The sequence below is a fragment of the Chanos chanos genome, chromosome 1, assembly GCF_902362185.1.
Source record: "Chanos chanos chromosome 1, fChaCha1.1, whole genome shotgun sequence".
In the NCBI taxonomy this organism is placed as follows: Eukaryota; Metazoa; Chordata; class Actinopteri; order Gonorynchiformes; family Chanidae; genus Chanos; species Chanos chanos.
The window spans coordinates 45,828,691-45,841,983 of NC_044495.1; the positions used below are offsets into that span (position 1 = coordinate 45,828,691).

Consider the following 13,293-nt stretch of genomic DNA (forward strand, 5'->3'; position numbering starts at 1 on the left):
TATTGATATAGTACAATTCAAACCCAAGGGCCATTCAAAGTGCTTCACATCAGGGGCAAAAGTAAAACAAATACAGTTATATTAAAGGATAGAAGTAGAAGCAAAGAGAACAGTTATAAACAAAAACAAAACAGATAGATATTTGGCTAAGATAGATAAATGTAAAAATTGCTATGTTAAGACAGTGAATAATAGATGAGATAAAGATAAAAAGAGATAAGAAGTATAAGAGAATTAAAACAGAAAAATAAAAAAAAATAAAAGAATAGTAAATAATAATCTTAAAAAACTGATAAAAAGGATAAGATAATGACATAGTAAGTCAAGACAGATGAAATTCAAAATTGACAATAGATGAAATTGCGATGCTAAGATAAATTATGGAGATAAATTGCCAGCATCAAATTAATCATAGGAACAAGAAAATAAAAATGTTTTTAAATCTAGATTTAAAAGTGTTAATTGTCGGAGCACCTCTGAGGTTTTCTGGGAGTCCCATTTGTGTGCAGCATAAAAGCTAAACACTGCTTCCCCATGTTTGGTTCGTAGTGTAGGCTTTACTACCAGCCCTGTGCCTATAGACCTAAGGTATCGACAAGGGATATATTTTGTAATCAGGTCGGATATATACTTAGGGCCTAAGCCATTTAGAGCTTTATATGTGATAAGAAGCACTTTAAAATCAATTCTGTGTTGGACGGGAAGACAGTGTAGAGATTTCAGAACAGGGGTTATGTGTTGCGATTTCCTAGTTCTGGTTAAAACTCTTGCAGCTGCATTTTGAACAAGTTGTAACTGTTTAATGGTCTTTTCAGGAAGTCCGGTTAGGAGACCATTACAATAATCTAGTCTACTGGGCATAAAAGCATAAACTAGTTTTTCCAGATCTTGCTGGGACAGTAGGTCTTTGATTCTGGCTATATTCTTGAGTTGATAAAAAGTTCCTTTATTGATTGCTCTGATATGGCTTGTGAAAATAAGATCTGAATCTAATAAAACGCCTACGTTTTTTCTAGGTTTAGGGCCCTATCTTCAAGATATGTTGCTATTTCAGAGTGCTTCTCTTTGCTGCCAGATAAAATGACTTCTGTTTTTTCTTTATTTAACTGGAGAAAATTCTGATACATCCAGTTGTTTATTTGTTCCAGGCATTTACAGAGTGTGTGTATTGGGCTGTAGTCGTCAGGTAAAAAAGCCAGGTAAATTTGTGTATCATCTGCATAGCTTTGATATGAAATGCTGTAGCTCTGCAGCATTTCTCTGAGTGGGAACATATATAAATTAAATAAAAGTGGCCCCAGTATTGACCCTTGGGGGATTCCACAAGACAAAAGTACCTGGTCGGACTGATATCTGTCAATTTTGATGAAGAAGCTCCGTTTCTACAGAAGAGTGAAATAACTAACTTCTGAAGATATTATTCTCTGATAAATAATGTGTGGAATAATGAATAATGGAAATACATAATAAATGTGAAAACATACACTGCCTTGTGCTTGGCACCCCCTTGCTTTATTGAAACAGAAACACGTCCTGTTTTAACAGCCCAAGATGTTGTGTCTGTTTATGGCCTTTTGTTCAAACTTGTTTGAGACATGGTGATATGACCACATATACTGACAGCTACATACATACATATCTGAAAATCAAAACTTTACACCTCATGTCTGCCCTCTACAATAGTAATCAATCATGCTAAATCCAGAGCAATGTTTGAAATTCTTTAACCTAGTGTAAATCTAGCTTAGACACCACTTAACCCCTCACACACTCACCTAATGCTCAAATATTAGAAGTCTATAAACTACTAGATATGAACACAGCAGGCTGCTACAGAATCCACTCCAAACTGCTCTTTAATCCAATGTGAACAGGATTAAATGAGAGGACTTGGTTAAGGTCCAGTACCTGCAGGGAGTGAGGCTCACGGCTTTACTCTCCGCAGACTGGCACATTTCACTATATAAGCCCCGCCTTTCTTCACTTCCACAATATCCGGCTACAGAGGACAGCAGGTGAGACAGCGCAGGAGGAACAGAGCAGAGTTGTGGAAAAGAGAGGGGAGAGAGAGAGAGAGAGAGAGAGAAGCAGATGGGTGAAGTGAAGGAGAAACAAGAGAATTTTGAGAGAAGAGATATGTGGAGTGAGGAATGAGAAAAGAAAGATTGGAAGGAAGAAGGAGAAGAGAAAGGAACAGAAAGAAAGAGGGGGAGCGAGAGGGAATGATGAAAGAAGAAGTGATGTGAACATTGCATTGAGAAACAGGAAGGGAAAAGAGTAATGAAGAAACAGGAAAAAGAAAAAATAGGGACAAGCATCAAGGACCCAGAAAGCAGTGGAGTCACACAGCACAGACAGGGATAGAGGGGACTGGCCTTGACCACGTTCAGGACAGTCTGTATGGGAATTAGTTTTTAATCAGAGTGTGAATGAAGAGAAATACAGAACCCTTAAAGAGGAACCAGACATGTTTATTTTGTCATAAACAGCTGCAACTGTAATTTATAATGAGCATTAAAAAAGCCTTTTCAGATCTTTAAGCGGCTACACTTTGAAGTACTTTAGGAAAAAATGTAAAATGACACAATGAACAGTTTGGCTAGAAGACCTCTTGTTCACTGAGCTGTGTTTGTCTTCTACCCAAACTATGTCATTGTGTTGTTTTACATTTTTCCCAAAGTATTTAAAAGAGAGCCCTCTTAAAGATGTGATAAGCCTTTTTTGATGCTCAGGATATTCAATCTTTATAGGTTCTATCTTTACTAATTAATATACTATAACATCTTCTATTGAAATGTTTGTGACAGTGTTACAGTACACAAGCATTTAACATGATTACAATGATCTATTGTTCTGTTGTAATGCCCTTTTATTGACTTTCAGTTGTTCTTAATCTATTTCATTTCTATTTCAGATATTCTTAACTGGTTTAAAATTTGATTCACTAAGCAGTATAGCATATTTATATCATTTCCAAGAAGACAGAAATTTTGCCTTGACTTAGATTAAGTCAGACAACATTAAGACTCTGACATTTGGGTATGGTGTTACCATGACAACACATATAAGATTGGCTAATGAAAACTGTCTTTGTAAAAAATATCAAGTTACTTCTTGGTTCCTCCTTTTGGGACAATGAAAAATAAGAGATGACAGGTATCAGCTGCATGCTTGGAAAAGAACTGTCGTGCATTTAGGGAACGTTGGAAAGTTTCCAGACTCACTAGCAACGCTGCCTCAGTGTTTCATTACAAAACCTACGTAAAGCCTTCATAACATGTACATATAACCTTTATAACATTTAGGAATGACAGATCCTTATTCTTATTCATTAATGCTGGCACAAAATTGTTGAAATTTTAGACATTTTATTTTTTTTCACAAAGCTTCTTCCAGTGGTGGTAATTACATTGTTATGAAGCTAAAGCCAAGCATCATTTATTTAAGATGCAATTACGACGCACTCCAACCGAAGACAGACAAAATGAGTCCTGTTAATTTAAGTAAAAAATGGATCAATGCCTTATACACTACTTCAGTCTTACACGGAGTTCATGTTTAAAAATGCAGAAGAACATAGACTTAACTAACGACAGCCGGAGCACGCCAAACTCACTGCCTGTACTCATTTTCAGCATATAAGTATCCAAACTGGTCCATTCACAATCCCAGTACAGCTTAGGTCTCATTAGACAGTCCTAGCCCAGTCAGACTCAGTTCTAGCTTAGCTCAGCTGAGGTATAGCCTAGCTCCGGCCCCCACCTTGCTCTCACGGCCCAGGACAGCGTAGCTCATCAACTGCTCTCCATCAACGTCCAACTCAGAGACATCCTGCTGAGATCCCTCAGTGATGACCTCCTGACCCCCCTCTTCACCTTTTCCCCGTCGAACCACCTTCCTCACGATCTACACCAGCACACATAGACGAGGCAGATGGAAGGAGGAGGGGAGTGGCAGGAATGAAGATGGTGAGAAGCGTAGGATAGAATAAAAGAGGAAAAAATGATGAATTGGGAGATAATGACAGGTTGACAGTGAGAAAGAGAGAAATTGTGAGCTTAAACTTAAAAGAAGAGATGGAGGAGAGAGTTGAGGAAGAGGGAGAGAGAGAGAAAGAATGAGAGAGGCTGAGAATGAAAATATGGAATAAATTGAATTTTCGTATAATGATGTGCAAGTGGAGTGTGATTTGGGTTCAAGTCTCCAAATATCATCAGTCAGGAGGAATTACACCACTCTCATCGTCCTAAAGCCTCCAAAGAACCTCAGATTTACTCTTTCACAGATGCCATATTCACTTACATCACCAAATGATCTTTCTCTCTTTCTTTCTTTCTTTCTTTCTTTCTGTCTTTCTTTCTTTCTTTCTTTCTTTCTTCCTTTGTTTCTTTGTTTCTTTGTTTCTTTCTTTCTTTCCCTCTGTTATAAATTGTTAGTTACAAGGCAGGTACATAAAACTGTGTATTAGAGGAATTAATTGTGTCTACACAGTTTTACTCAGAAATCCTAAATCTTTCCAAGCAGTAGGCACAAAGATAAGGAGATATGGAACAGTGGTAAAGATTCCATGATTACTGCGGCACTGCCGTCAAAATTTAATTTTTGTGCCTCTTGGAGTTCGAAGACCATTCGGGACATTGATTTGGTACAATGTCATCACAGCTGATCATTGCTAACATTCAATGTCCTGATCAGACAAACATAATGATTATTGTTATACAAATAATCATTTTTTTTTTTGAGGGTCTGGGTGGATGTTGGTCCAGCCCAGGGTGAGAAATGAATTAATGCACATTTGCAGGCAGCCAGCAGGCGTGGAGCAGGATGGGAAAGCTGACCTTCTTGGTGACGATGTTGCCATGCTCGTCTGTAAACTGCTCCTCGCTCACTTGCTCCCCAGGAAGATCCTCAGCCTCATCGCCCTATACGGAATATGACAGCATAAGGCAACACTGGAAGCAACAGAGAACAAAAGCTTATGGAAGCCATTTAGAAAAGGGGGCAAAAAAACGTTATGGCTTGTTCAGCTTTGTGCACCTTCGATGGTGTGCCCGTATAGAATAGCAGAGGATGTTATTTGAAAACTGCAGTGCAAAAGTTGCAGCTGATTAATTGCCAATTATCCATAATACTGCTGTGGTTTTTTCTGTTGTCCTGGTAACCTGTGCCCCCACTTCTGAAAGGGTGATCTCAGAGATCAGTGTTCATCTAAAGCATGCAGGAGCCTGCAGTCACACTGAAGCTCAATGAAGCTCAATAATGACGACTGATGTAACACACATGAACACAAGCCATGAAGTCATGGCACAATTCCATGGCCCTTAAAAAGATAACATTACACAATTTAATATGTATTAAAACATTCATGAGATTCTAAATACACTGTGACAAGGCTGAAGCCCAGGAGATCACTGAGATTAGACCAATATCTGCCCTTAAGCCAGTGGTTCAGAGCCGGGAGAGCCGGCCAAAGGTCATCTTTTACTGCTGTGAGCACAATGGGAAAGCCAGTACTGGAAGAAACAATGTGATTAGAGAAGCACTGCACAGAGAGGTGAGGTTGATAACAGAGAACATAGCAGAGAAAACAGGAACAAACTTATGGGATGAGGTCTGTGACGTCAAAATAGCTTCTTAAAACATCCATTGCTCTGACTTATTGAATGCACACAGCCCTGTGCACTGAGAGGAGAGGCAAGTAAAGAAGAAAAGTGGAAAGAAAATAAAGATATGCAATTTTTTTTAAAAAAGAGAACATAATCTGAGTTGATTTTGTTGTCTCAAAAATCTGTTCATCAGTTTGAATATGTATACATCCAGCATTCTTCTGTTACTAGAAAGGCAAGACAAAAAATGTTAAAACTGTCAAGACCATTTTCCATTTTCATGATAATCTTTATAACCAGTATCATGAAACGTGGAGGTCTGACACTGATGAAAGCCTGAATTCAAGCAGTGTAATGGATCCAATTCTCATCCATTCCTAGAATGCTACAGACCTCATGATCCTAAAACCAAAGACCAGCATCCATGTTACCTGCTCCGTATCACAGGAGCCTGGGATCTCCTCAACTTCAGTCCCTGGTGTAGGAAATCTGATGGTTTATGAAGGTGTAACCACAAATCATGACTGCAGATACAGCAATAACTGCCTCCAGAAACATTTCAGCAAACACCACAACAAATCCCATAAAAATGAATGTTTGTGGAGGTAAAACATCAGCACTCATTAAATACGAACTTCACCTCTCCTTATATAATACCTTTGCAGTCTTGATGAAAAATGCTATATTTTGATCAAATGCTTCCAGTAAAATAAAATATGAGAACGTACGCACTGGTAACCTCTGATAACCTTTCACAATTTTTTTTGTTGGTCACATGACTTTCTCATTTCACAGTCATTATCTTGATCTTTTGCCGCTATTTAAGAGTGGTACCTTTTGGGGCAATAACTAAATTCAGCACATAACACAACCATACACCTTATAGTCCATAACTACCTTTAGAATGACCCTGCGTCGCACCACACGTGTGGTTACGTTCTCCTCCTCGTCGGCCACGCCCTCGTCCTCGCCCAGCTCTCGGTCCAGCTGAGCATGGATGTAGGTGAGGACGGATCTCACCGACCCACTGGCTATGTGTAGAACATTCTGGCAGCTGATTACCAGAAATGCCAACAGCACAAAGCTGAAGAGCAGCTCTGTCACCAGTGCCCACATCGCGATAGGACTGTTCTATCCTTCTTCCTCTCTCTCTCTCCCTCTCTCTCTCTCTCTCTCTAACACACACACACACACACGCATGCACGCACACACACACACACAAACACCCAAAGGCTCTCTTACAAATACAGGTCCAATGCGCTGATCATTCGCCTGGTGCTCTCACTACAGAATCGGGTGTGGTACGCAAGACACCCTTCTTTTCCCTTAAAGTCTTCCGTTCTCTGCACAGCTTTCATCCAGAAGGGAGCCGTTTATCCTTCACCATTCCCCCCTGCTCTCTCTGTCTATCCCTCAGCTGGGTGGGTGATAGGGCTGGCCCATGTAACCAAATCAATACTGCTGTACTCTGCCTCTCCCTCTCTCTCTGTCTCTCTCTGCCTGTTTCCAAAAACAACCTCTCTGTACTCACTTGTCTCTTGTTGCACATGTGATCTGTAGGCTTTAAATATCCCTGACTGCTGTATGTTTTGGTGACAAGATGGTGAGAACACACCAAAAAAACCCATCAGTGCACCAGTTTTACAATACAAATCCCAAGGCACACTGCTCAAGATGAGCTCATGTTATCACGGATGGCATATGATACTTAGAACCTCGTTTATTTTGCTGACTATACATTCATGATTTTAGAACATTTAACCATAAGTCTGGTTCACCATCCACCTAATCCACAGACTCTTCCACTGTGCAGACTGCAGCTTCGGTGAGTTCATTCACATGTCTGTAAGCATTGAATAATGTTGGCACTTCTCTGCTGTAATTCGCTGTGGGCTCTCTGCATCTGACTAAAGGTCAAACTCCTCAGTCCTACAGAGCCTGAGAGATCCTTATCTCAACTATTAGGAACAAATTACCATCCTGGAACAGTTTCTGAGGGCATTTGGTACAAACACGGTTGCAGTTGTGGTCTATGACCTTACTGTCCACGCATTCCCATCCAAATATAACTTATGGGATCCCTCCCCTGACATGGTCAGGGAAGCAGTGGCAGTCATAGACAAGGATAGACAGGTGCTATATTTGGCTCCACGGGCTGACTGTGCCCTTCTTGGGCTGTGTATGTGTATGTGTGTGTGTATGTGTGTGTGTCTGTGTGTAAAGAAATCCAAATGTAAGTGCTTGCTGGACTTAGTAAGAGGCTTTAATGAGGAAATAAGGCCAGGCTGCCCCGCAAAGACAATAACTCCATAGTATCACTAATTATGATCCTGCTTAAGTCTCAAAAGTTCCACTAAGGCTGAAAAGGGTTAAAATAACAAACATGGAGTTTGAAAGATATCTTAAAATAAATTACTGACCCTCAAAAGCTGTGGTACAAACTGTAAGTTAATACTGGACACTGGAAAAAATTCTGTAAGTCTAAGTTCAGGAAAATGATGAAAGATATGTTTAGATTTTTTGTACCCTGAGGGGTACCAGGGACTGAACCTGGTTTGTGCACACCAGTAACCAATGCCCTAACCATAAAACAAATGAGTCCGATGTTTTAACTAGGTCATCACTGTGTGGTTTAAGTATGGGGGTCATAAGATTATCTTCCAATTTCTGGTCCAGTTTCAGGAATTAGACGTGTGTTGCATGCAATAATGACCAGCATCCAAACAGCAGAACTTCAGTCTCAGACCTGCTAGCTTAGATGTAGCTAAGAAGTTAAGACCTTTACTGTTTTACACCAGCTGTTCCCTTACTGCATCTAAATAAAATTGTTTTGTGTTTCACCTGTAACATGCATCTCCAATTCTTACCTGTCCTCGGAGATGCATCTCGTCCCAGCCATGCAGTTCAGGTACTCTGTGTGGGAAACCAAGGCCCTTCTCAAAGGGTTGAGTGCCCCGAAAATGCCCTCTTAGGATCTCTGAGTGCCCCATGTCTCGAACTGGCTGAAGCAAAGCCTCCTGGGACATGTGGGATTGGCCGGAGTCTCCTTCTACTGCAGTACGCATTGATGACATCATAGTATCCATGGCTTGTCTTTGCAGGGACTGCTGAGAGTTCCCCACCCAGACCTGGGTGTGGTCTTGGACAGAATGCCAACCTGTCTGATCTGGCAGATAAGACAAGAAGGAACCATTGCCCGATCTGAAAAACAAAACCAGGTTATGTGAAAACACAGGGAAACGTTTGCAGAGCCATTTGTATCAGATAGGCCATGTCGGTTACGGAGCTTGCTTGCCAGTCCTTTTTGAGAGCTTAGCCTGTAACTGACCATCAAATGAATGAAGTGTCTGTCTGTTTCTTGGATGCAGAGTATCCAGGAAAGGCCAGCTTTGTTGCTGAACATTTGGAGCCTAATCTTGTGTGACTCACCTGTCTCCGTTATGATCACTCAGTCGACTCAACCCAGGAGAATCACTCATCCGGGCATACACGCGCTGTTGCCCTGTAACGACAGAGAGGCCTTCTTCTGAGCCTTGTCCACCTTCACCTCCTCCTCCTCCAGACTCACCATCAGTTCCTCCCGACATGCCGCCACCCACCGAGCCTGCCACCTCTCCTGCCTTCTCCAAGACCTCCACCTCACGACCTCTGCCCAGCCCATTGATGTTGACCCCTCGGCCCGTGCCCGGTGTGGCAGCGCTGTTCTCTGAGTCAGCCCCTATGGACTGATCATCTAGAAGCTCTATGGAGCCACTCAATACTCCCTGACCCACTTCTTGATTTCCTCCACTGGGACCGATGCTGCCCGGTCGGCCCAGGCTCCCGTAGAGTAGACCTTCTGAATCGTCAGCATTGCTGCACTCTAGTGAGGAGTCCTCCACAGCCACCAGTGAGGGACTGTTGCCAGAAGGCCACACTTGCACCTCTGACATCTCCATCAGGGTGTCCTCTTCTGTGGTGGCGATGGGCGCACACTCCATGCTGGACACCTCCTGCCAGTAGGGCTCATTGCCCAGCGGCGAGGGCAGACTGTACTGCACTGAGGCCGGGGAGAGAAGCTCCTCCTGCAACAGCCCGTAACCTGGAGCAACACAGAGAGAGGCACACTGACACGAGCCCCCCCCCCCCCAATGCGCCACTCCCCACCTCTTTACAGCCCCAGGAGGGAAGTGCTCCAGCCTGGGAGAGGGGAGGGGTTATAAGGGAGTCAAGACAAAGGAGGGCTTAGGGTGGGTGATGGAGGGCAAAAAACAGGGAAAGTTCTAGAGAGGTTTTGCAAGCCATCCACAGATTACAGGCAGCAGCGGCAGCAGCAGCAGCTAAACAGCATTACAGTCGGCTGTCAGAGACTAATGACTGATACTGCTTGCTGGCTGTGACCTGTAAAGAGAGGGACTGTGCGAGAGGGCAACTGTCTGTCATTGACCAGAGAGAAGAGACACTCCTACAAACCTGTCAGGGCAGAGACGTATGCTTAGGCACACACATTCCCCCTCATGCGTGCACAAACACTCCATCATGCTCTCATTGTGTGATGTTGTTAGTTAGGCCAGGCTTAGGACCATGCACACAAGCAGGTAAAAACTCACAAACTCTTCATGTTGGTCTTATTTAAACTGTCTTAAGACAGCGAGTTATTAATTTGTTATGGACAAAATAGGTCAATTAAACACCAGGAAAGCAACCTCCATTGATTCGTGTGAAAATTACGACACTAATTTTCCAAGTTTTTTGTTGAGGTTCAGCATTCTTGTCAGAGAGTAGCAAATTAATTGCACATTATAATGTTACAACACACACATGCACACACGCACGCACGCACGCACACACCTGCACGCGCACACACATACACACACACCCACACACAGGGTTAACATTTCAAGAAAGAATCCCCACTATGAATCTTTTCTTTATAAACTATCCACATCATGACTCTATTCACAAACAGTCCAAGTGGAGTAACTGAATAACAGCAGGGAAATACTGAAAACACTGCAATAACTGTAAGCAATTCAAGTTACTGAGTTGAGTGATACAACTGAAAGCCACTGTTTTTTCTAGTGGATGACAGAGCTAACAGGCATACCGTTGCCATTCTCATTACAGCAGCCTAATATTAATTATAAAGGTGTTTGATTGATGTATGAAGATGCAACAACACAGGCAGTCTGACATCATTTTAAAGATGTAATGAAATTGTTTAGACAGATGACAAAAACAACAGAAATTCTATTACCCATAGTGTGCCATCTTGACATTGTGAAAATGTTGGAAAAAATAATGATAGATGCAATATGTATCTGATACAATGTGTTGAAGTGTAATTCTGTAAAGTACCGCCCCCTTTTTTGTTTGCACATTGCACATGGTGACTGGCGATAAGTTCACAGAGGTACTTTTTCATTTGAACGTATGCGCTGATGATCTAAAGGGAACACTGGAGAAGGCAGGAGGCAGAAAATAACGTATGATAACATGCAGATCTCAGTGTGGCATTTGACAATGCCCGGACAGGCTCTTTGTGTGTTGTGTGACTTTATCACTCTTATCCAGGCAAAAGCACTTCTTAACCCAGTCTGCCTCCTCTCCCCAGCTGTCTTTTACCGCCTCCAGACTGATAAGGCCTCGTTTATGACTTTAAACCACCCTTGTCTGTGAGGAGAATGACTGAACGTGGAATCATGGAGGGAACATTCCGTGACTCCCTCGACCAGGAAGTGGCTCATAGCAATGCAAGACTGACCTTTCACCCAGAGGATTCATCGAATATGGTAAATTCCTTTTTTGGGTGGAGATATCTGCCAAAAACCTTACAGTGCTAATGATATGATGGTTCTTATGCCCTGGCTTTCATTTCAAGAAATGGAGGAATGCTTATTTTAAGGGTGATTACAAATATATTTGTTTTTAAGACAATTAAATTTGTCTTGAATTTTAGTCAAATTTAATGTTCATAGTCATTTCTATAGGCAGGACTTAATACAGAACCCAGTTGCACTTCAGTTCTGATTGCAACCTGATGCAAGGTATCTTTCTATTTGATCTTTTGTGTTTAAACTTTGTTTCCAGTATGGAGAAGAGAACAGGAGTAAAGGAGGTGATGCTGTTCCAGGTACACATGTACTCAGGTTATGTGTTTTTTGATAAAGTGTTTTGAGGAATGTGCGGTTCAGCTCAGGTCTGTGTAGAGCTGGGCGTTTTATGGGATGCTAGGTTATGTGTCAGGCTGGGTTACATGTAGAACTGGGTTAGCATAAGGGTTTCTGGGCATGAGTGTAACTGGATTCCTTCTTGGCTGGGAATATGCTGAGTCTCTCATTCTGAATGTCAGCCTCAAAAGATTTAACTCTCTCTCTCCCTCTCTCTCTCTTTCTGTGTGTGTGTGTGTGTGTCCACACGCGTGTGTTTGTGTACATAAAATACATATCGGGGTGGAGTCTCAGCCTGCTGGCCTGTTTGGGAAAGAATGGAAGTGTAGTAGGATGGCAGTAAGGAGGAGTGAACTTCCTCCAGCATAAGGAAGTATCCCCCCGCCCCCAAAAAATGTAACACACGAACACACGGAAGAATAAACGCACATTACCCATAAATACACATACATTCTTAGGTCACAGTGTGTAAGGATTAAACAGACTCATTTAACAGACACAGATAAGACAGATTGAGTGGAGGTTGACATGTGACATCAGAAAAAGTGAGAAAAAGACAGGACACAAATGCAGGACACAGGAAGTTAAAGGTTTACAAAATGCTTTGCACTTTTCATATTTCCAAGCCAGTTTGTACAGCATCACATGCGCAGACTCTCAGTCATAATGGAAGCAATCACAGTACAGGCATTCATTTGCATGCCATGCCATACACTCATCAGTCCAGCCATTCCAGCCGAATACACACCGTCTTAGCACTCAGTCTCCCAAAGGTCAGGAGTCACCCCCCATCCTCTCCATTCTTACATGCAAACTAAATGGAGGAGGGAGAGCAAACAGTGTCCATGGTTCACATGCACGCAAAAATGCAACAGGGAGAGCAGGGAGACAGGGTTGAGGAAGGGTGTTAGACAGAGCAGGGACAGAAAGGTAGAAAGATAGAAATAAAGCAAACAAGAGAAGAAAGGCAAGAAGTAAGAAGGAAGGAAAGAAGAAGAAATAGAGAAACAAAGAAAGAAAGAACAGAGATAAAGAAAGAGAGGGTATGAGACAGAGAGGAAGAGAGAGAGACTAGATGAGACAAAAACACCTCCCTCCTGTAGGGGGCGCTGTGCACACGGATTCTGAGGGGAAATTTTGTCACAGAGCCAAACAAACAAAAAAAGAGTAATATTTGAGTGTTCAAATAGGAGAGGAAGATAGGAAATCAGAGGATATAAAAATGGGGGCCAGAGGTCAACATGATGTCTGCATGAAGAGTCAGAGGAGCTCGGAGAGGACAGGTGTAGAGGAAGAGGAGGAAGAGAAAGGTGGCTGGGCTGCAGGTGACATGTCCAGAGAAACACACAGAGAGGGGCACACAGTCAAAGAGTGCACCCTGTATGACATCACAGGTGGGTACCCCACCATCCACACTTGCCACACAGGTACCTTGACCATACTCTCCTTGCTAATGCTAACATGCTAATGTTGATGCCTATGACGGAATACTGTGAAAAATCCTACCTAAGAACACCTCAGTGACAGAATCTCTGAAT

At 42.3% G+C, this 13,293-nt stretch overlaps 1 protein-coding gene across 1 annotated transcript in view; it reads right to left on the minus strand.

The window, feature by feature from the left end:
* The window catches only part of ank1a (ankyrin 1, erythrocytic a), a 96,300-nt gene that overhangs the window by 2,143 nt on the left and 80,864 nt on the right, over window positions 1-13,293 (minus strand). The window contains exons 39-42 of the mRNA XM_030782517.1: window positions 9,036-9,687; window positions 8,474-8,807; window positions 4,839-4,922; window positions 3,763-3,906 (exon numbers count right to left, since the gene is read on the minus strand). Coding sequence (XP_030638377.1) covers window positions 3,763-3,906; window positions 4,839-4,922; window positions 8,474-8,807; window positions 9,036-9,687 — 1,214 coding nt within the window. The remainder of the gene's footprint in view (window positions 1-3,762; window positions 3,907-4,838; window positions 4,923-8,473; window positions 8,808-9,035; window positions 9,688-13,293) is intronic.